The sequence below is a fragment of the Podarcis pityusensis genome (genome assembly GCF_964106645.2).
Source record: "Podarcis pityusensis genome assembly, chromosome: 9".
NCBI lineage: Eukaryota > Metazoa > Chordata > Lepidosauria > Squamata > Lacertidae > Podarcis > Podarcis pityusensis.
The window spans coordinates 49,607,560-49,630,512 of record NC_138034.1 but is presented as its reverse complement, the minus strand read 5'-3'; the positions used below and the strand labels follow the sequence as shown (position 1 = coordinate 49,630,512).

The following is a 22,953-nucleotide window of genomic DNA, read 5'->3' as shown; positions in this document are numbered from 1 at the left end:
CTCTCAGCGAGGGCGCTCTAGCGTCGCCGCTCCAAGCGGGAAAGAAGAAAGTTACTCAGCGGGGAGGGGGGGAGCGAAGAGGGAGCGAGGGGGCGGGGCCACCGCCTGGTACTGGTGGCGGTGGTGGGCGGGGGAAGGAGCCCTGCCTGCAGCATAGTCTGCTCGCCTGCCGGACGGAGGAGCCCGCGCTCGGGATGGGGAGAAGCGACTGGCGTGGCGGCGGCGTCGCACCGGAGGAGGTGAGGTCCCTCAGGGGACGCGGCGGTGCTGCTGAGGTGGCCGTGGAGTGGGGTGTGGGGGGCTCCCATGAGGGGGAAGTGGCGCCTCAGACGCGGGGAGAGCGAGCGAGCGACGAGCGCCGGCCGAAGAGGCACGACTGGGGAGGAGGAGGGGAAGGGAAGCGAGGTGGCCAACGGCTGGCCTTTCGAAAAGCCGGTCGGTTGAGAACTGGGGGGGGGGCGGTAGGGAGCGGGGCCCTTGGCCAGCTTCTCTCCCTTCCACGTCCACACACACCCTCACCCTCCTCCCTCCAGCCTGGAACTTCCTGGCACGGAAAGTTTTTCCTCCGGCGGCAGGTGCCTGAGGCGGCGGCGGGTGTGAGCTGAGTTTGCCCCCTCACGGGCCAGCTCGTTGCTGCCCCCTCGGATTTGGCCCAGCATGTCTGGTGGTCGAGCTGGTCGGCTTCTTATGCGGGGGGGGGGAACCCCCCCAAACACGACACGCCTCTGCTGCTGCCACCCCTCGCATTCTCACGCATCCTTCCAGGGCCCTTCGCGGGGTGGGTGGGAGAGTTGAGGGTAGGGTCTCCTTGGTGAAAAGCCTTTCTTTCTCGTCCACCATCGCCTTTAAAACAACAAGAAGAACCTGTTCCTCTCCTCCCCGCTGTATATTTTTCCTTCTGTTTGTCGAGCCCTTCGAGCCGTTCTTTTTTTTTAACCCTTTAAAAAATAATAATAAAACTCTCTTCCTCCTTGTTTACTACTTCACGCTTTCTGCTCCAGCCGTCGCTGCTCCGTATCTGTTTATTGGCTGTTGAAATGGCTGGGCTTATGACAACTCTCCGCCCATACCTTGCTCTTTAATCCGGAGCCTTCCTTAAGTGTTTACATGCTGCCGCTCACCCACAGCGTGCAGTACGGTTTCTGACTTTTCCCCCCCTCTCCTCTCCTCCCAAAAGCCCCCTCCATGGTTAATTTCAGCAAATATTATTACATCGAATGAAGAGGCAAGTAATCAGAATGCTTGTGACTGCAAAGCGTGTTTAGGGCGAGGAATGGTCCGGGGTTGAGAGACTGGCCCACGCACTGGGCCATTGTTTTGACTGCCGTTGCATCAGACAAGGTTTTGCTAAATTTAACCTTTCCAGATCATTGAAACCTGTGTGAATAGGATCTGCATAGTATCCAGTACAGTATCTGATTTCCCATTCTTGGGTATGTGTTAGTCAGTTTCCAGCAGATTTTTGGCGCTGTTTTAATCCTGTGTCTTCTCTAATTTGAGTTTGTTGATCTTCTTGCATGAAAAAGACCCGCAAATGACATGCTATATTCTTTTTAAAAAATATTTTTCTGGTTTGCATAAAAATCTTGGGATACCCTAATTCTGAGTATTTATGTTCACGAACATGCTAAATCAATGAAACTTCATTTTGTTAATGTGGCTAGCTTCAAAAGTGTTAACATAAGTGTTAATTTTTAACCTGGATGTTACACACATGCTCAGTGATTGGCATTAAGTAAGGAAACTGCTCTTGAAGTTTATAGGCAGTTTATGTGTGGCTTGCTGTAGTGCTTATGAAATGAAAGGGTGACATAACTATTAGGTATTTACAGTTTTCTTCACTGAGCGGTAGAACTGATACTTTGTTTTCTGTGAAGTTTTTCAGATACCATATTCATGCTTTTGTGAAAGAGCCACCCAGGGAACTTTGGTAATAATTGGATGAATAAATAATTGCAGTATGCATTGAATGGATAGTACAGTATTAGCTTGTTTGTTGGGTGGGATATATTTCTTGCCCAAAGCCACGCTTCATAGAAGCAAGTAGTGCAGCACAGGTGGCTGCAGTGGGGGTGGGGAGAATTAACAGAAATTGGAGCCCTTCACCCTTGAGTGAACAGAAGTACCTTTCTGAAAACAGGTCCAATTGAGCACAGTAGTATTTGCTCCTCCGAGCTTCAATACCCAATGTGTTGATTCTTTTAATGCAGTAAAGGTAATAAAGGTAAAGGACCCCTGGACGGTTAAGTCCAGTCAAATTCGACTGTGGGGTGCGGCACTCGTCTTTGCTTGCAGGCTGAGGGAGACAGCATTTCTGAAGAAACCCATTGAAAAATCAAATAGTAAAAAAATATTGTAGCAATTGTCTTAAGTGAATATAATTCATACTTTGAACTGAATAAAGCAGATCAGATTGCAGTATTTGCCAGTAATGTTAAACGGCTATAAATCTTGGAAGCGTTTCAAACTAGATTCAAAACATCAGCTTCAGGCATTGTTTCAGTAATCTGTCAAATGCCTTGCAGAGTAAGAAGTGGAAACTCTCAAGCCATAGTTATTTGATGTTTTCAAAACTTTCCTGTTTATTTATTTTTGTAAATATTTCCACCTTCCTGAAAACTGACTTCATGTATTCAGGACATGGTTCCACCCCTGCGCATTGTATGAAAAGATTATTACTGGAATCTTGATGTTAAATTCACAAGTCTCGAGACATAGAAGTTCTTTCTAAGTCTTCTAAGATTTAGTTTGCTAGAGCATGCATAGGCAAACTCGGCCCTCCAGATGTTTTGGGACTACAACTCCCATCATCCCTGACCACTGGTCCTGTTAGCTAGGGATGATGAGAGTTGTAGTCCCAAAACATATAGAGGGCCGAGTTTGCTTATGCCTGTGCTAGGGGAGTGGGCTTATAGTGTTAAAGTATACCATTTTGCAATATGAAACTATGAAATACTCTTTCCAAGGAAACTTCTCAGAATGGAAATATGAGCATATTAAGGAAGCAGTGTAGAACTTGTTTTTATTTCAACTGGCTTTCTGGAGAGTAGAGGGTTGAAATTTTAAAATGGGTAAAAATATTTTAATTTTTTTGCCTTTTAGGTATAACATAGGACCTTCAGCTATAAAACGAAATAACTCTAGATCATTAGTTGCAAGAGGGATGCACTAGCACTAGTTTAGCACAGTTGTGCAAAACTGAATATTTAAACAATGTGCACCACTCAAAAAAGTATATTTTCTGTGGTGGGGGGGAGCTCGTTCCATTTGCATAAGGGACTGTTTATCTAGAAGGAGGAAGAACTAAAATCATAGCCCCCCCCCCCCAAGGTTGAAACAAGAGTAGAGTTCCACTAAAGGTAAATTCTTGGGGGTCAGAAGCAATTTCTGAGTATGTGTTTATTTAAAATCACAATTGTCTCCGAGCTTTGTGGATCAGACTGAATACAATAAATATTAAATCAGTTAAACTATAAAATCAGAAATTACTTAAAATACCTGCTGGAATAAGAACATATTCAGTAGATGCTGGAGGTTCAACAGGAAGGGCCCTGTCTTATCCTAGGTCCTATGAAATCTAAAGGGTTTTGGGGAGGAGATAGCTCTCCTTCAAACTAAAAAGCGCACTATGTCAATAAATATATTTATTAAATATGGTCATATTTTAACTTCATTAAATGGAAGTTGCTGTACTTTTTATTGTTCTTGCTGGGAGAAGTGAGCCAGACAATGCTGCATGTTGTGGCTGCTTTATCATGGAAGAATAGCAGTGGTAATGGCTGATACAGTGGGGATGATGTCAGGAACTCTGTTTAAATCAGCAGGTATTACAAATGGCCTGCCACTGTTAGCTAAGTACATAAGACCTGTACTGGATCAGACCAAAGGCCTGTCTAGTCTGGCATCCTATTTTCCAAAGTGGTCACCCTGGAGTTTCCTGAAAGTGCACAAAAAGGGCATGATAACAACAGTTCTCCCACAGCCAAGGTGTGTGGCCACTGATCATGGATATTTATGGTTGATAAACAAACTGTTGATAAACAAACCTTCCATTAATGTGTCTAAGCATGTGACTATCATTTATATTTTGTGGCAGGAAATTCCATAAGTTTATGCATCATGTGTGAAGTACTACTTCCTTTTGACTATTGTGAATCTAGCATATTTAATTTGCCTGAGTGTCAATAGTATGAGAAAAGGAGAAGCATTTCTTTGCTTTCTCTACAACATTCTTAACTTCTATCATGATGTTCCCTCTTCTGAACTAAAAAGCCCTAGCCTTTCGGTTGTTAGGGAAAGTATCTTAGCCCCTTGATCATTGGAGTTGCCAACTTTCACAGCTCTGATACCCTTTTTGACGTGGGGATTCTGGGTGTTAAAAAGCCACTTGCAGTTTCTGTTCATAGGACAAATTATTCTGGACCTCTGCTGAATGTTGCACATGGGTTAATATTCCTTACAGCTTTGTGTTGATAAAGGTATCTCGTATTTGCTACCACTCCTAACAGTATTTTAAGTCAGCCAAAAAGAAAGTTCTTTTGAGACTAGCCTGCATACATTTGTCAGCATTTTTGTAATAATTATTGGTTGTCTGAGAACAGACAGTGTTTTGTTTTTAGACCACCCACAGTGCCTAGCATCAAATGATTAAATGAATATTTTCATGTTTGTTTTCTCTAATTTTGGTTAATACCATAAACATATTATTTCAATAACCTCACACACAAAGAAAAATTGTCAGTCTGTTGTTTGAACCTGGGTCTAGAAGCACAAAAAATGTGGAGTGGTTCAGAAAATGTGTAAAAGGTTGGATAGGGAGATAAACCTAATGTGTTACTCACATAAGGTGGATTTAGTGTTTGGAAATATATTGTAATGCTGGGCTTCTACCAAGTTGCTTCGGATGTTTCATTCATCTGACATTTTGGGTATGTAGATGTATTCCAATTTATGTGGAAATGTATATAGGCTCTTGTTTTGAGCATACCTTAGCTGTTAAAATTTAGTGCTAGTACCTCTGGAACTGAAATAACAAGTTGCTACAAGAAGTGCAGTTTAAATGATACCATTGAGTACAAAGAGTTCTGTACAACTGGTAGAAAAATACATAAAATGTTGGCTTGGTTCAAAGTAATGTTATTCTCTTTTTGTAAAGTCTTTATCTGTAGTTACACTCATTCAGTACTACAAATATCTTTTCTCAGAAGTCAACTATCTAATGTTTTTATTTTGTCTTCTGGATTTACTCATTACCTGTGTATCCTTTTGATTGTATTGTAGCTCTAAAAAGACAGCTAACTGAGCAGCACTGAGTAACTGTCAGAATAATATTAATAGTAATCCAGTCGGGATATTTCAAGAGCATGGATGATCATGGGCAGACCATCCCCATCCAAGAGCAGTCATAGCTGCTGAACCAGCTAAAGCTGGAAAAAGGCCACGTGGGCCTCAAATGACAGAGCTTGATCAAGGGACATTGCTACGCAGTACATCTGCTTTGTTGAGTACAGCTTCATCTAGAACAGTCTGCACTCCCAGAGTCTGAACACAAGAACCCTGGTGCATGTGGCACCAGACTTACAGGGATTTAGCCTCAGTTTCTTGATCCTCATCCAGCCCAATACCAAGTCCAAACATTGGTCAGTCTCACCTGATTCATTGGCAAGAGAAGTAGAGCTGAATATTATTATCTTATTGATGGTGCCTCACTCAAATTCTCCTAATGCCACCACCCAGTCAGTGGCTTCATATACATCAGAGATGGGAACCTGTGGTCCTCTAGATATTGGACTCCAGCTCCCATCAATCCCAGCCAGCATGGCAAGTGGTCAGAGATGTTGGAAGTTGTAATCCAGCAATATTTTGAGGGCCACAGATTCTCCATCTCTGATATAGATGCTAAATGAGTCTAGGTAATGAGTTTCATCCAAAAGCACATTGAGTTGGCTGCCAACAGGTATTTGTGCCCCAAGGACTTCATATGTTATGCTATCAATATATAGAAGCCTAGAATTGGAAAGGAAAGCTAACAGCTGGATCTTAAGATAAGTAAATTCAAGGGTCCATAGAAAGAAAGCTTTCTGTTCCATTATCATAACTACATTCCCCACATTGAGACCCATGTTGGGTGAATGATTCCTACACTGCAGGGGGTTGGAGTAGATGACCCTTCCAATTCTACTTTTCTATGATTGAGTTCAACATGGTCAGCTTAAGAAATGCCTTGATTAGCTAACACTCTTTTTTTGTAGTGGTTGACAGTAGTTAAATGTGAGGTGATGATTTTAGGAAGTTTTTTAATCAGTTGGTAGATGTATTATACTTGGTAGATGCTTTATACCAAGGTTCCATTGGCAAATGTTTAGGTGAAATGCATGTTGCATCATCTGTATGTTCTTCTGACAGATTCCTGGGATCACTCATTCCAAATGGTGAAATGGTCTTGGAAATTGAAGTTATTAAATCCACTTACCATCTCTCTCTTCAGCTCTTACAACCCATCTCTTCATCCCAACTAAATAGCTGGAATAGAGAGAAGCCCTGTGTATCCATCTATGTTCTGTCTTTGCTGCTGTCAGCTGTGTACTTCAACTCTTTTGCTAATTTCAGATTCCCTCTCCCTTTCTCCTTACAGATTTTGAAAGAAGACAGATACACGGTGGAACTACTTTTGCAAACCACAGGAAGAAATGTGATTTATTTCTTAAAACGAAGAGAAAGAACCAACCTGCAAAAAGACTGATTATAGCTAAAACTAGCTAAGAATTCCTGGTTTTTTTCAATATAAAGCTGCCATAGTATTTAAAAATTATCTTCCAAAGAGTCATTTGCACTAATATTAAAGAAGAAGAAAAGGTGAAATGCTATAAAGATTGTCCATAAGTATTTGTATGGCTTATCATAATATTACATGATCTACTCATCAGAACAAAATTTTTCACATTTTATTTTATCTTTATTTTTTAAAATAAAAAGAGCAGATGCGATATTGACTTAATGCAATCTGAAGACTTGGACTTCTGAACACAATGCCGTAACTTAAAGGCAATTGCCAGGACTAGGTTTGCTTTGCTTGGAATCCTTCAGACTTATTTTATAAACACTGTTTCCTAAATAATGGCATGGGTAAAGTTCTTGAGGAAACCTGGAGGAAACCTTGGAAAAGTATATCAGCCTGGAAGTGTGATGTCTTTGGCGCCTACCAAGGGCTTGCTAAATGAACCAGGACAAAACAGTTGCTTTCTTAATAGTGCTGTACAGGTAAGGAACTCCTCATATTTAATGCAATAAAACACAGCTCAAAGACCTATTTAGTCCAGCATCGTATTTCACGTAGTGTCCAATCAGATTAAGCCTACAAGCTTCATAAGTTATATTGAAAGCTGGCTATTAATATATTTAAAATGCATTCTCCCCACCCCCGCCGCCATTCACTATGTATCTTTCAAGATTGTACATGGTGACAAGAATGAGAAGGAGCAACAGCCTCCATTTTCCTTGCCTTGCCTTGCCTTTTGTACAGTTTGGTTCCAGAAGGAGGGGATGCAAGTGAATTGGCAATAGTGACTGTGGTGAGGAGGTGAGTCCACAAGAACCCAACAGCCAGCAGCAAATTGAAGTCTACTGTATATAATTTATAGACTCTTGAAACCAATGTTTCTATGAAGCATATATATGCTAATCTAACTGTTCCTAACCTTGAGTCTCCCAATATATTTGCTAAGCAATTCAGGCCAACAAATAACTTTCATGTAATTTGAAACTTTAAAAAAAAAACACCCACAAGGCTAGCAAATGACCACAGTGGCTTCCCATTATTGAGCTGGTGTATTTTCCAGAAAGGGCTGCCATTTTCCCTTGTATGGTGGCTAGCATGTCTGATAATTGCTGCGTGTTTGTATGAATAGGCTCTTATTCTACTTATGCTGAATTTGTAGAACTTCATAATATTGTGGTCATTTGTATTCCATAGAAAATACATGTTAAGCTGCAACTGAATTTTATCTTAGTTGTGCTAAATTACATTTTGCTTTAGTATGCACATATTATCAATGTATGTCATTTAATCATTTTTGGTAGAAGACATGGAAATGCCGTTTACCTTCCCACCACAGCGGTACCTATTTGTGTACTTGCACTGGTGTGGTTTCGAACTGCTTGGTTGGCAGAAGCTGGGGACAGAGCAACGGGAGCTTACCCACATGTATTTAAACAAATTTGACACTGTGTTTTCAGAGGTTGATGAAGTAGTGGTTATCTTCCTTGGCCAAGAGGTACCACTTAATCAAAGTAGGACTGCAGACTTGAATACATCACTCATAATTGGAAAACTTTCCCTTTAATTGATCAGCATTTCAACATGGGTGTTATCAAGCTTTGCTTAAGTAGGAAGAAAATAATTCCTTTGAGAAGCCTTTAATAGGTTTCTTTTACTAACCTATTAATGCCACACACACAGTTACAAAAGAGTCAAGAATATGTGAAGATAAATTACCATCAGAAGTAAATTGAAAGCATTTTAGAATGCACATTAAATGAAGTTAAAGGATAACTTGTAACTGATGTGTTTGGAGTGAATATGCACTGCTATATATGCATTTAAATAGGGCCATGCTGGCATTAGGTTTTCTTCATAGTCCTACTTTGAATGTCTTTGCACTTTGACATTGTATCCCTTCTTTCTAGTATTTGTTCAAAAAGAGTAAGATAGGATAGAAGGATTTGGGATTTGTTCATGGAGAGAATTACATGTGCAGACAAAGCTTGATTTGATGTTTTCAGCAGTTAGAATTGTTGTATTAGAGACAAACCACTGTTTAAATTGAACCAAAGCTGGTCATCTCAGCCACTGAAAACAGCTCTGTGTGTGATAACCTTTCAGCTATCATGGGGGAAAGTAGCTACAGTATTTCAGTGAAAATTCTAATACTTCTTAGTTTTTGATCTTCCAATTATTCTCCCTTCTAACATGTAGTAGTTTGAATTTGCATATGCATAACTTAATTTTTTTCCAGTGAATCTAATGGCACAACTAAAAGGATCCTATTTCTAAACCAGACATGATGAGCCTACAACTCCCAGCATCCCTTGGCAGCATGATCAGTGGTCATGAATGATGGGAATTGTAGTCCAGCAACATCTGGAGGACTACAGGTTCTCCCCATCCCTGCTCTGAACCATCATTCATTCATTTTACTGTCTATCATACAAAGATCACAGGCTGGTTTACAAAAATACATACTATAATAACAAACAAAAACAATACCATACTTCCCACAGTTTAAAAGGCCATAGATTGTTTAATTAGCCAAAGACCTGGGAGAAGAGCAATGTTTTGCCTTATGGCTAAAGATATGTAATGAAGGTGCCAGGTGAAATTCCCTGGGGAGAGCATTCCACAAGAGGGGAGTCACCGCAGAAAAGGCCCATTCTTGTGTTGCAACCCTCTGAACCTCCCACAGAGGAAGCAGATAAAGAAGGGACTCAGATGACGATCGCAGGATCTGGGGTCTAGTACTCCATGTTGTCATAGTGTATCAGTACTGTAATGAAAGATCAGTTTATTGTAGGCCTTCAACTATATATGTGGACAAATATGTTATTGAAGAAATTGAAGCTTTTATTTTCTGCCTCCTCAGGTTTTATGGCAACTTGACATATTTCGGCGAAGTTTAAGAGGTCTATCAGGACATGTTTGTCAGGGTGATGCCTGCATATTCTGTGCTTTAAAGGTAAGTTTAGAATCACAGTATCCAGTTCATAAAGAGATTTTGAAATTCTTATTCAAGGGAAACATGATTCAAAACTTGTTTTTGTAAAGGAGCATTTGTTAACAGCTATAATTGCTGCCACTTAAGTATTTTGTATACTGTTGTAATTACAGCAATGGAATATGGATTAGAAAACTGGGAAAGAGGGGACAGAGGAGTCTCTTTAAATCCCTAATAACATATCCTTGAGAGGGAGAGCAGGGAGTGCTAGAAATCCGAGCATGAACGCTTCTTTGAGGATATACTGAAATATTGTGTTGCCGGTCCCACTTGTCATTGTTGCATGGAACTTGCATGCTCAGTATACCAGCTGCTGGGGAGCAACTGTGGAATTGGGTTAATGTCCTCATGCACTGCGTTTGGGTTTTCTGGAGATTACTGATTAGACATAGAGGGAAGCAGGTTGTTAGATTAGATTGATAGTTTCTGATTCAGAGGGTGCTTACATTCCCTTCACCAGTGCAAGGGTTTCTACCGCCCTAGGGCAATGTCTCATTGCAAATCCCATTTATTTTCTTCAAGGTGTAGTTGTACAGAAAATGGGAAACATGGCCCAATAGAGAGGGCAGGTAGTAAGTTTTTTCTCTACTAGAAGAAGAAGTATTTGGTATTGCACTGTGTTCAATACATCAGACTTCACTGAATTGTCTCCTAGATGAAGAAACCATTGGAGTATGCTAGCCTATTTAAAAACTGGCTATTTAGAAGTATTAATTAATGGTACTGTTGACTTTCAGACTATATTTGCACAGTTCCAGCACAGTCGAGAAAAAGCGCTCCCATCAAATAATATGAGGCATGCCTTGGCTGAAAGCTTTAAAGATGAACAGCGATTTCAACTTGGTTTCATGGATGATGCAGCAGAATGTTTTGTAAGAGCTTGATATTATGCTTTTCTTTAAAATTTGTCTTTGATACTTTGTGGCAGTGATGTGGTTAGTTTGGATACAAGAGCCATATTCACATCTCTCACTGAAGCATCTTAACCTTTAGGTTTTTGGTGTCACGGGGGTTTAGGATGAGAATAAATTAAAAGGAATCTAAATATTTTGGACACTAAAGTTCTATAGCCTTTTTTAAAAAGGCGGATTTGAGAAGAATAATTATGGTATATATTTAATACAATTATTGTTGGAGACATTGTTTACTGTCCATTACCTGGAGTTAAGTGGAACTGTAATTCATAACAAGTGAAGAAACAATGTGCCTTGTGCTTTGCTTCACCATCATGTGGTATGAGGGTGACTGGGAGGGAACTGGACCTTCAGCATGGGAGTCTGGCATAGCATTATAGGGAGTCTAAATGGTGGGAAAGCAGGATATAAATCTATTAAATGAATCAATGCATTCCTTTGTTTAGGAAAACATCCTTGAGAGAATTCACTATCACATAGTGCCAAGCAGTGAAACAGATATGTGTACGTCTAAATCCTGCATTTCCCATCAGAAGTTTGCTATGACATTATATGAACAGGTAAGTTTTGTGTTTGTTGTTGAATTTAGTGCTCTTAAAGTTTCCATAGTTACAAAATTAAAACTTTTTTTATTTGTAGTGTGTATGTCGCAGTTGTGGGGCATCTTCAGATCCTTTGCCTTTCACAGAATTTGTGCGTTACATTTCAACAACAGCTCTATGGTAAGAGACCTTGTTTTCTCTTTATTCTTCCCCAGACCTCTTCCATTTTGTTCTTTTTATTTCCAGATTCTCATAGTATGAGAACTGGGAATTCCAAGGAATAGTGGAGAATAGAATGGAGGTGGGTGTGTTCAATACCTTGTTGATAAACTGAATAATGCTTTAAAAATTCACTAACTCCCAGGGATACACATTTTTTGTACAGATTTCCATAACACCTGTTACATGAGGATCAAACACGTATGTAGCTAGCCTTCCTAGGACACTGTTATGGTTACAGGCTGTATTGTCCTTTTTCCTGTGTTGTACCAAAAGTTAAATCACTGGTTTATTTATTTATTTGAAATATCCTAAATACATCGTAACACAATAAAACAGAGAAACAAGAGAGAAGACTGTTCTGCAAGAGTTAAGGATTCAATGACATTTGAGGAAGTAGTGGAATTGGGTCATGTTTGAAAATACACATATTCAACATATCTTACATCCTCTGCAGTAACATTTCACACCATCTATCTGATTCTGGCTCATTCTAATAAAACATAGTTCTTAACCTAGTTTGGACATAGCAACAGATTATAAGTTTAAATCAGGTAGCAGATGCTTTTGATCTCTTCCTTCTGGCACTTGCTAGAGGAGGAGAGGGGAAGCAGCATGCTTGACCACAAGACTTCTGCAGGGAAGTTCATGTAGCCCTAAACTATGGCTCAGTGTTCTGTAGGAACCAGGCCATTGAATCAGCTCTTGTCTTTCACCCTCAAGAGCAGGGCATCAATTTGGACTGATAGGAATTGAATCCCACTGGGAAGACAGGAAGCAAGATTGGAATTGACATATGTTCCATGGCAGGAGCTACTTAAAGACACGACTGTTTCCTGCCTCTGAAGAAAGAAGTTCTTACTTAACTCCTGCTAGGTCCCCCCCCCCTTCTTTTAAATTAACACTAGGGACAGTTTATTTGCCTTTCTCTCACCCAGTCTCACACCTTGCTGAGTAAAGCAGGATCGGGAGGTGAGTGCCCTGGACGGTTTTAGCACTTGGTGAGCAGGCAACAAAGGAACCCCCTCTCTTGGGACCAAATGTTCAATTTCAGTCCTGGCTCTTGCCCTACCAGGTAGAGTAACTTCCAGTCAGTTTAGGCTGTAGTTCTGCTTCTATGTAGAATGGAGGCAAGAAGCTATCAAAATATTTTTAACCAGGGGAATATTACAAAACATATGATTATGTTTTTAAAGCATAATCTTTTATCCATACACTTCATCACATTTATGAGTTTTTAGACTATGTCATAAATGGCCCCTTCCAGAAATAAAATGGCTGGTTTACAGTGATGCATACCAATACTGAATGCATAACATACGGATTTAAACTATTTATTAATGTGTCCATAACCTGCAGTGTATTTGAGTTGTCTTACTCTGGTATTACTCTGGAATGCATTTCTCAAATATTATTGATTTTTGAAATCCTTCAAAAGAAATTAGGGTGCAAAATAGTAATGGTTATATAATTCCCTTATTCCTTTTCAGACATAGTACCTCTGTCTGATTCTTCATTCTCTGCATAGATTAAGATTTTAAAATTCTAAAACACCCATATTTGTTGTATAGTACATGGGCCAAATAGCGGAAAATAGCTTTTTGCTACTATAGTATTATATGCTAAGTTTAAAATTTACTGCTTCTTCTCCACAGCAATGAAGTTGATAGAATGTTGGAAAGACATGAGCGGCTCAAGCCTGAAATGTTTGCCGAACTGCTTCAGACTGCAAATACTACTGATGACTTCAGGAGCTGTCCTGTGAGTAAACAAAAAATGTTTCTGTTTGAGCTATATTCATAAAAGTGATGAAGCTGAACATTCCATAACTGGAAAGGGAATTTGGTCTGTTTCTTTCTCATTGATTTATTTTTAATTTAGACTAATATTGTAAAACTGCCTTGGATTACCACATTCTGAAGCCTTCTTTAGATGTTAAAAAACATGTGCTGATAATCCCATGAAGGAGGAGAATGGGAACGCACACATTTGCCCTCCACTTGTGCAGATTCTTCCCAAAGGTTCTCTTTGGGTTGGGGGCATGTCTGCAGCAGCTCACTGTACCAAACACACATAGCCTGCTTGGAGTTCCAGCTCACAGGGACACCCCACATGCATTCAGTAGGCCACTCAGCTGCACACATGCTCTTAATCCACAGACAGTTTTTGAGATTGGTCACCATGAGCACATACTGCCATGCTCTTCTCTTTCATGGGGTTACTGCCATGTGTCTATAAATATCTAAAGAAGGCTTGAGTGTAGGAGGCAAGTAGGGCATGGACAAGGTCCTCAGGAAGATAGAAAACTGCCTCTTGGATGTGTGAATGAGGACCACTGCTTATTTTCCTCTGGCTCTCAAATGAAGCAAGTCGCTTTGGGCATCTATTTTTTAAAATTGGTGTACCTTATTGGGTTCTATATATGGGGCAGGACAGTGTGCTTATTGTTTAGAGTGCATACAGTTGTGTACACGGCTAAATTAATATATATTCATAAAATTTATTACTCTGCATACACTCAAACTTAGAAGTATAGGAATGGTCATTTCAGATCATTTGACCTGAAAATAACTGTTGTGATTTAGACCTTTCAGATGTAAATTATGTGGTAGTAAAGGGCTTAAGAAGTCAGAGTAAAATATAATGCTTTATAAAACACAGTGGTGTAGCCTGTCCCTTAAGTGGCATGACTTACTAAACAAAAATAATATTTTGCCTTCAATTACTTCCCCCCTCATTCTGTCAGTATCTGGATGTGTTGCAGAAATATCCAAGTCTGTCAAAGAGCAGTGATCTGAGGACTAAATAACAGTAATCTATCTCTCTGACTTCTGAAATTTATTGTAGAAAGTAGTAGTAAGAAACTCAGCTGAATAGGGCATAATTATGATTAGTTTGGTGTTTATTTTAGATCTAAATAATAAGTTGCTAAAGTAACATGCTGTTAAGTAATTGTGAGACATATATTGTAACATTTATTCTGAATTCAATGAGAAATAGATAAACCCTGAGGATTTAAACTAATTAGTTTTTATATTTTCTCCTTTTTCTAGAGTAACTGTGGCCAAAAAATAAAAATCCGACGTGTTCTCATGAATTGTCCTGAAATTGTCACAATTGGCTTAGTCTGGGATTCAGAACATTCTGACCTTACAGAAGATGTCATCCGGAATTTGGCAACACAACTTTATCTTCCAGGGGTATTTGAGCAACAGCATTTAATATAATTGTTTTGGGTCATCCTCACCATTTAAAAACTTCTGTGTTCTTTTGAGAGCTTTGTGTGCCAAAGAGGTGCTCATTCATTCCTGTCTCATAGTGCCATCCTATGCATATCTACTCAGAAGCCCCACTGAGTTCAGTGAGACGTTATCTTAGGTAAATGTGCATAGGATTGCAAGATGAAAGGAGGAAAAGTCTCTTTTAAAAAATACCTTAATATTTGAAATGTCTTCTTTTCAGTTACCATAAAATGCTGCAGTACAGCTACAGAATTTATGTTGCTTTAAACTGTTTTAGAGTTTCCACCCACTATTCTATTACAATTTTTTAATACATTTATTTTGAAAAATTCATTGGTGGTGGTTAGTAAGGTCTCCAGGTGGCATGCAGTAAAATAAATGTATGAAATCCTGTAAAATAAAGCTGCAGAAACAGCAATTATAAAGGTTCTATAAATCCAGCAGAACAATCAAAACTTTAATCAGGACTAGCTTACATTACACTATGACATGGCCAGGCATATAAAAAAGGTTGTATGCAACTAACTTTTACTCAGAGTAGACAAAACTTAACTTAGATCCATTAATTTTGGTGGGTCTACTCTGAATAATAGTTAGCTGAATGTAGCACAGTATGTTTGCCTAGTGTCAAAATAACATCATAGTTGACTCTTGGTAAGCCTGTCCGGGGAGGGTATTTCACAGATAGTGTGTTTAACAGTGGTACCTGATCTCCTTGGTCATCAACTAACAAAAGATAAAGCAAACAATAATGTTTAATTTCATCAGGGAACAAGCTTACTTAAAAGCCCTGGAAAATAATGTGCTCACCTGGTGCTCACCTGGCACCGAAAGGAAGTGCCAAGTGGATTCCACAATCAGGGCATTGGCCGATTAATTGTCAATAGACTTAAAATATTTTGATTAATAAGGCACTCCAAATTAAATGGACAGCATATCTTTGTTAAGTCCCTAATACTTTTCATTACATGTAATGCTACATCTATTTGTAAATTTTGTGTTGTATTGACAATATTGTATTGTGTGGACAAATAGTCATTTCTGTTGACAAAGATGCCACCTTACAAGATGGTGCATGCTTACTTATAGATGTGTACAAGTAAACAAGTTTTTAAAATTTAAGGTATTTATACCTCTACAAAACAAACCAAAACTTTAGTGCAGTGGGTTATAGTATAGCTAAACTAGTATAAATAACTTTTTAAAAACAGTAACAATTCAATAAAAAACCCAACAATTCTTAATCTTTTTCAGTTCTCTGACTAAAGATTGTAGGACACAAACAAATTTTAGAGCAGTTTAAGGAGATGGGAAATCCTGATTCAGAGCAAAAAAATTGACTGAATCATTTTTGAGATTGCCTGAAGGAGTTTGCCCTGTTGTGGTCCAGTCATGCTGTAATTAGGAACATGTCATCAATAGCAACTACATACACAGTTATGTGTAGTAAATTACAGTGCTGGGAAAGGTGACTAATTATCATATAATGACCAATTCTTGACATCAATTATTTTGTCTACAGTTTGTTTTTATACTGTTTTTATATATATCCAATTTTTCAGCTTTGTTACATAGTTTTCATGCTTTTTAGCTCTGCCACACTTTTTGACTGATGAATCATTTTTGCAGCTGTTCTATAGAGTTACAGATGAAAATGCCAAAAATAGTGAGCTTTATCTCGTGGGGATGATTTGCTACGCAAGCAAACATTATTGTGCCTTTGCCTTTCATACCAAGAGTTGCAAATGGGTGCTGTTTGATGATGCTAATGTGAAAGAGGTACGTTTAGCTGTTCTGATTTGGTGATCTTTCTACATAACTGTCTAGATGTGTTCAAAAGTAAAATGCAATACTTATATGTAGTTCTGACAGCCTTGATGTCAAACAAATTACCTGAATTCTTCTAAAGCACACATACTTTCTGACAAGGTGGCACTTAAATGAAAGGAAATTTGTTACTCCACTAAGTTTTCACTGTTAGAAAAGAGATCAAACACTGACATGAAAGTAGCTCTTTTCTCTTAAGAAGTCAGAATAATCTCTCTGAGAAGTTAAGAGTCAATTGAATATAGATTATATCTATTTTATCATCATTGAATTACAACTATTACTTAACTAAATTAAATTACTTATATATCTCATGAAAACATAACTTTTTAGGTTGGAACAAAATGGAAAGATGTGGTGTCCAAATGCATTCGGTGTCACTATCAGCCATTGCTGCTGTTTTATGCAAATCCAGATGGTACACCTGTATCAACAGAAGATGCACCAAGGCAGACAATTCACTGGTCTCATTATAAAGCCTGTGCAGGAAATGGAGAAGAACTTGGTAATACACTTGGCTCTTTCTTCATATTATTAAAAAATAATTTACTAAGTGCTTAACTGTGTACACAGTCTACATATACATGATCTATTGGTGTGTCCTGAGTTAGTAGCTGGAAAGAAGGAAGCAGCCAGTCCTCTACTCTAGTCTTGGGTAGTATGAACTAGCCATTGTATATGCTGAGTTTCCCATTCCTAATGATCTATGTTTAATGTCAGTTGCTGTGCAGTGAAACTGACTACTTGATGGTTCTCATGATACAATCTGAGAGTGGGAAACATCATGGAAATTAGTATCCCTGTGGTGAAAGTAGTTAGATAAGTTCTTAATGTGTCAGGGAAGCTGGGGGCGGTGGGTGTGGAGGAGATTGAAGGGTCTGGGTACTATTAATATTTCAGCTGAGGCAATATAATGGACCTACCACCCATATTAAGGAGGAATGGGCTTAGAACAGTTGCAGTGTTTCTGTTGGAGTAAGGTAGCATAGGAAGGAGGTCCTTTGGAAATATAGTTTGAAATATTAGGTATTTTAGTTTTTCAGTGTGGGGAGTTCAATTAGTATTGTAGGGTTTTTTGATTTTCTACATTCAGCATCTAGCTATAGAACTGTTTGAATGTTATCACATTTATGCTGACATTTTTTTCCACTGTACTGCATGGACTTCAAACAAGTCTGGTAAGAAAAGTAAGGGCTTAACTACCAGTGACATTAATGACATATTTCAACAAGCTGCCATTTAATTTGACTGCTTTTCATTTGAAGAGAAAGCAGGTGCATGGTGTGATCCAGAAAATACCTCCAAATCAGACCAAGGAATCATTCTGCCTGAGGGGTGGGCATTGCTGAAAATAGTTCCCTCATGGGAACAATTTCTGACTGAAAGTGTTGCTTACCGTAAACAGCATTGTCAGGAGCAAATAGCATCAGGTAGAAGGTGATTTTCAGCAGAAAACCTGTGTGGTACTCCAGTGAGAAAAGGCAGTCAGGTTTACGTATGCTCACTTAAACACATGCTTGATGACACATACAGAGCTTAGGCCTTAATTCTAGTGCTAGAGATGATTGTTGGAGTTTTTTAGCCTCAAATATATTAACATAGTTTAACATTCCTTTCCCTAGGATTTGAAAAGTCTACTTTTTCTAAGTCAGATCGTCCGAAAGAGAATGGGTTTGGAGAAACAGTTACTCAGAAGAGCACTAAAAAATATCAGCCAGATGACTCAACTTTTAGTCGAAACCATGTTCAGTCTGGTGGTGTCAGAGGATCAGGTATATATCTTAAACATTATAGTAATGCTTACTTACAGTGTTTATTATGCACTGGTATTGTTGAATTGAATGTGTAATAGTTTTAGTGGGTAGCACATTTGAACTGAACAGTAATGTAACATTACATTATTTCAGATATATCATTTTGGCTGTTTTGAAATTTCTGACCATTAGGGCCTCCCCGTAGAATGTTTTGGTTTACATATATGCAGCATCTGCAGCTATTTATACTTCTAGTGCTTGGCTGGTCTGCTGGTAGCATGCTGAAATCTGCCATATTGGTCTGGTGGCTCTGAGATAGATGGTTTTGTCTGATGGCAGGGGGTGGACTATTTGGCCTTTTGGTTGTTTCTATGACTGTGAACCTTTAATGCATATTCATTTCTATTTTTTCAGCTAAATTAGGGCATAGTGAACATAGGGAAAAGGCAAAGGATCTTTCCAGAGAGTGCGCTCAGAAGGTAGCTGAGATGAAAAGCTTCTCATCCTCCCTACGAAAAGACACTGACAGAGGATCAAAGAGAGAATCTGGAAAACAGAGAGGTAACAGAACCTACTTCGAGGAGAGCACTTCCAATGACTAACTTTCACCTACTATGATTAAAGAACCCCCTGTCTTAAAAGTGCTATTTATTATTTTTTCTGAAATTTGATTGTATTAACAAGAATAATAAATTGCCCTTAAAGCTTAAAAGAGGTTGCTTTAATGCGATAGAATATTTAAAATGTGATGTTGTGGTGTTTTCCCCCCATAGATCTATCTGGAGAGGTCCGCACCAATTTTAAGCCAGGATCGCCACCTTCTGGGAATGGATTTAAGCAGCATTCTAATGAACGTGTGTATGGCAGTCAGGGAAAAGGACCTTACAGACATGAAAAAGTACATAACCAAATCAGACCCACTGCACAAGTGTTGGGCTCAAACAAAACAGATGGCTTTTCTGATGGAGAGAAGATGAGCCGTGTAAAGACTGATAGCACCACTGGTTACGATACAGACAGTAGCCAAGACTCCAAAGACAAGGGAAGCATCAGTAGCAGCAAAAGTCGAAGCAGAGGTTGGAAGCCAATGAGGGAGACACTAAATGTGGATAGCATCTTTAGTGAATCTGAGAAAAAAGAACACAGTTCAAAGCCCAAATTAAATGCAAGCAATAAACCTAAACATGAAAAGGAGCAGAGTTCAAACAACTGGCCGAAAGAAACTCGAAGTCAAAAAGGCTTGATGACTATCTATGAAGATGAAGCAAAACAGAAAGGGAGCCGGAGTTCGTTGGATTCAGAAGGGAAAGGAAATGCAGAAAAAAGTGTAGGATTTACAGAGAGGAAAACTCATACTGATAGTTGGCAGATACAAAGGACTGAATCTGGTTATGAAAGCAGTGATCATATAAGCAATGCATCTGCTAATCTGGATTCACCTGTCATTGAAGGAACCAGCCCAGTAGATACTACCACAGTTAAGGAATCTGTTTCCTGCAGGTAATAAACATGAAAGTTGTCTTGTGAAAGTATGTGTAATTAGGAGTGGGGATCCAGTTTGGATGAAGCCTGAATCCATAACCAAAGCAGACTGCTTTGGAGTGATTTGGACATTGTCTGAGACAAAACAGAGCTTCTCTGAAGCAACTCAAAACTTTGGACTGCTACTCAAACCTTGGGTCTGCCTTTAAGATTTGCAGGCTGGAAAGGGAATTTAGTGTTTAAGTACAGTTTCATTAAGCTGCTACTCAGCACAGATATTGTTATCTACATTTGTGAGAATGAGAACTCATCTGTCCTTACTGCATTGTATTTGTAGTAATTCATATTTGACATTGATTGAGCTACTTGCGCTGGCAAATACTTGAAAGATGCACAAGCAAAAATAGATTTATTTTTCCATTAAAGCTGAGGCAGAATATGGCAGAAGGGTATGTATGCAGAATAAGAAGTCTGTGACCTTGTAAAGTTCTGTGCTTGTATTTTCCAATATACCTTCTGCTTGGTCAGGCACATTATAATGGTGCTTCTGCATTGGCTGTGCATATGCTATTGAAAGGTGGACAAATAGTGTGACAAAATATAATCTCTTGCAAGATTGGAAGGTGGGAGAGAGGGAGAAATTTGGATTAAAAGATATTTCCAAATAAGTCATCTTGTACAGTGGAGTTCCATTTTGAATTTTGAACTTCTGATGTTGTAAATATCAGTAAATATTTCTGTGAAATATTGTTTGATACTTTAGGTTTAATGAAATCTTGGAAGAATCTGAATCTTACGGTTTTTACTTAATCTTTTTTCACAGTGACCAGTTAATCAGATATTCTGGGTGTATCTTGCAGTCTACCTCCCAGCTGAACAAAAACTCTTCAGATGGTAAGAACTCAGTTGTTCTCAGTTTAAGTGTATTCAACTCTTAAAGGTTTCTAAGTTTATAAAACAAATTTATCTAACACTAAAAAATTAAGTTTCTACCTCATCACATTGTGCTTTGTTGCTCCCTAATTTCTTATATCACTGTCCACCTTAGTCATTTGTATTCGGAACTGTTTTCTGAAAAGAGAGCTCACTACTTTGATGGAGAGGCAGCTTATTTGACCCAGTCCAAGAAAGCTTTAAAAGTGTTCCTGCTATGTAACAATTCTCCAAATAAGTTCTATAATTACAAAAGTCAGAATTCCTTCTATTACTGTTAAACTATTTGTGCTTCATTGATAATGGTGAAACCTCTGCTATGTGAGCCTAACATCTGCCATATTTAGTTTGACTAGAACCTAGAGCCAAAATTCCTACCGGACTGTCTCTGGTTTTAACCATGCATGGATCTTCATGTCAGCAGAAGAGAAAAATAACACATCTATTTTTAAATTAGCTGGAATTCTGAAGGCACAAGCCTCTGGGTGTCAGTGAGCAGCTTTGATTGAACACTTGCCATAGTGATATTATATAGGAGTCCTCTCTTGTAAGCATTTGCTGCCATCTTACGTACAGTACAGGCAACTGCATGGTAACAAAGAGCAATCTAGTAAAGTAACTCTGAAACTTCAAAAGATTTTGCATGGACAACTTAACCATTTATGTTTGTAGCGAATTTGTCAGCAGTGCATTATTGGAAGCTTAAATATATTCACATGGAAATATATGTAGAAAATGTTTTCAAAACATTATGCTTCAGGATGACTTAATTGTATTTGGCACCTTAATAATTTGTTCAGGTGTATCTATCTTTGGTACCGGTACAGCATTATGCTTGACTGCCCAAAAAAACTGGTAACATGCCTCTCTCTGTTAACTTGTGAATACATCAAATCTTAAAATAAGGTTGTCAGTATGGCTTCTATATTCTATTGGTAAGTTTTATATCTTGTAAATTTCTCAGGGTATTGCAGATTTATTTATAAAAGTATTTGTATCCCACACCTTCAAACCAAACCTTGTCCTGAGGGTAGCTAATGCTCAAAATAAAAACAACGGTTAAAAAGCAGAAAAAAGCAAATGATCAGCAAGAAAATTATGTACTTCTATAAAACATATATTCAAATCATGTGTTGGCCTGCTGCCTGAAAGTATACAGTGCACCGATATCCAAGGGCAGATGTCCAGTTACAGATGATAGAATTTTTATGCATTGATGGCAACTGCAAGCTCCTGCTTTAATATCTCCAGCTGAAATATTAGACTGCCGTCCTTTTCAGGCATTATGGTAGAAGGGGGGCATTAAGGTATTACATTTGGCTGATTCTCCTTGTACTTAAAAAGAATCCTAGGCATACCTCATGCTTTATTTACGTTTACCATGGCAAATCTTAAGTTCACAAGATGTTTTGCTCATTACTGGTATTGCTGATATTTCCTGTGCATATTAAAAAAAAATACATCATAATGTGCTTAAGGTAAACAACAACACTGTTTTGCAGCCTTGAAGAAAGACCAGGTTAATACTCATATGAACTATAGATCTCATAACCTACCTTCAACATCTCATCATATGCAAAGGTAACCTTTAACTATGCAATTATGTAGTCTAAAGCAGCTATTGTAGAAAAAAAAGTTTATTATTTTGTAAAAAATGTTTTAAATTTGGATTTAGAACTTTCATATTTTTAAAAGAATTTTTGCTGATATCCAAGATCCTCATTTCTACAAATTGGCAGTGTTCTCATGTAGCACCAAATCATAAAATGTGCTTTGGTAAGTCATACTGTGCATGAGCTACATGCTTGTGTACACAGTCCAAGCACTCCGACTTCACGCCACCCCTCACAATGACTATGTCAGCCTAAACCATGGCTTGTTAACCTTGCAGTCATGGTTTGTTAAGGCAAAACAAACCACAGTCCGGGATTTGGACATCCCAGTAACCTAGTTGTCATGGTTTGCTTACCCACACATCTGAAAGAAGGTGAAGTGGGAGTACTTGGGCTGTGTGCACAGGATGGCTTAGCATTGCAGTGCCAACACAGCCATTGTATAGCAAACTATTGGGTTTTCAGGTTTGTTAGTTATTTTGGCCAGTTGTTGAAGGCTTAGACTAATCCCTGAATATTGCCTTGAAATTAAATTTTTGAGATTTCAGAGCATAAAGAACAATGCGAGACTGTTTTAAGGGCCCTGTCACTCCTTCAGATGTCATGACCTTCAGATGTCAAGTCAGAGATGATAATAGTTGCAATCCAACAACAACT

At 38.7% G+C, this 22,953-nt stretch overlaps 1 protein-coding gene across 1 annotated transcript in view; it reads left to right on the top strand.

Annotated features, from left to right (window-relative positions):
* Positions 1 to 97: 97 nt before the first annotated feature.
* Positions 98 to 22,953, top strand: part of USP53 (ubiquitin specific peptidase 53) — a 28,765-nt gene continuing 5,909 nt past the window's right edge. The window contains exons 1-15 of the mRNA XM_081021872.1: positions 98 to 239; positions 6,635 to 7,260; positions 9,639 to 9,731; positions 10,508 to 10,642; positions 11,131 to 11,244; positions 11,324 to 11,406; positions 13,101 to 13,206; positions 14,499 to 14,645; positions 16,317 to 16,466; positions 16,848 to 17,019; positions 18,137 to 18,286; positions 18,683 to 18,829; positions 19,042 to 19,768; positions 20,574 to 20,644; positions 22,186 to 22,264. Of these exons, the coding sequence (XP_080877998.1) occupies positions 7,117 to 7,260; positions 9,639 to 9,731; positions 10,508 to 10,642; positions 11,131 to 11,244; positions 11,324 to 11,406; positions 13,101 to 13,206; positions 14,499 to 14,645; positions 16,317 to 16,466; positions 16,848 to 17,019; positions 18,137 to 18,286; positions 18,683 to 18,829; positions 19,042 to 19,768; positions 20,574 to 20,644; positions 22,186 to 22,264 (2,318 nt within the window). The 5' untranslated portion in view covers positions 98 to 239; positions 6,635 to 7,116. The remainder of the gene's footprint in view (positions 240 to 6,634; positions 7,261 to 9,638; positions 9,732 to 10,507; positions 10,643 to 11,130; positions 11,245 to 11,323; positions 11,407 to 13,100; positions 13,207 to 14,498; positions 14,646 to 16,316; positions 16,467 to 16,847; positions 17,020 to 18,136; positions 18,287 to 18,682; positions 18,830 to 19,041; positions 19,769 to 20,573; positions 20,645 to 22,185; positions 22,265 to 22,953) is intronic.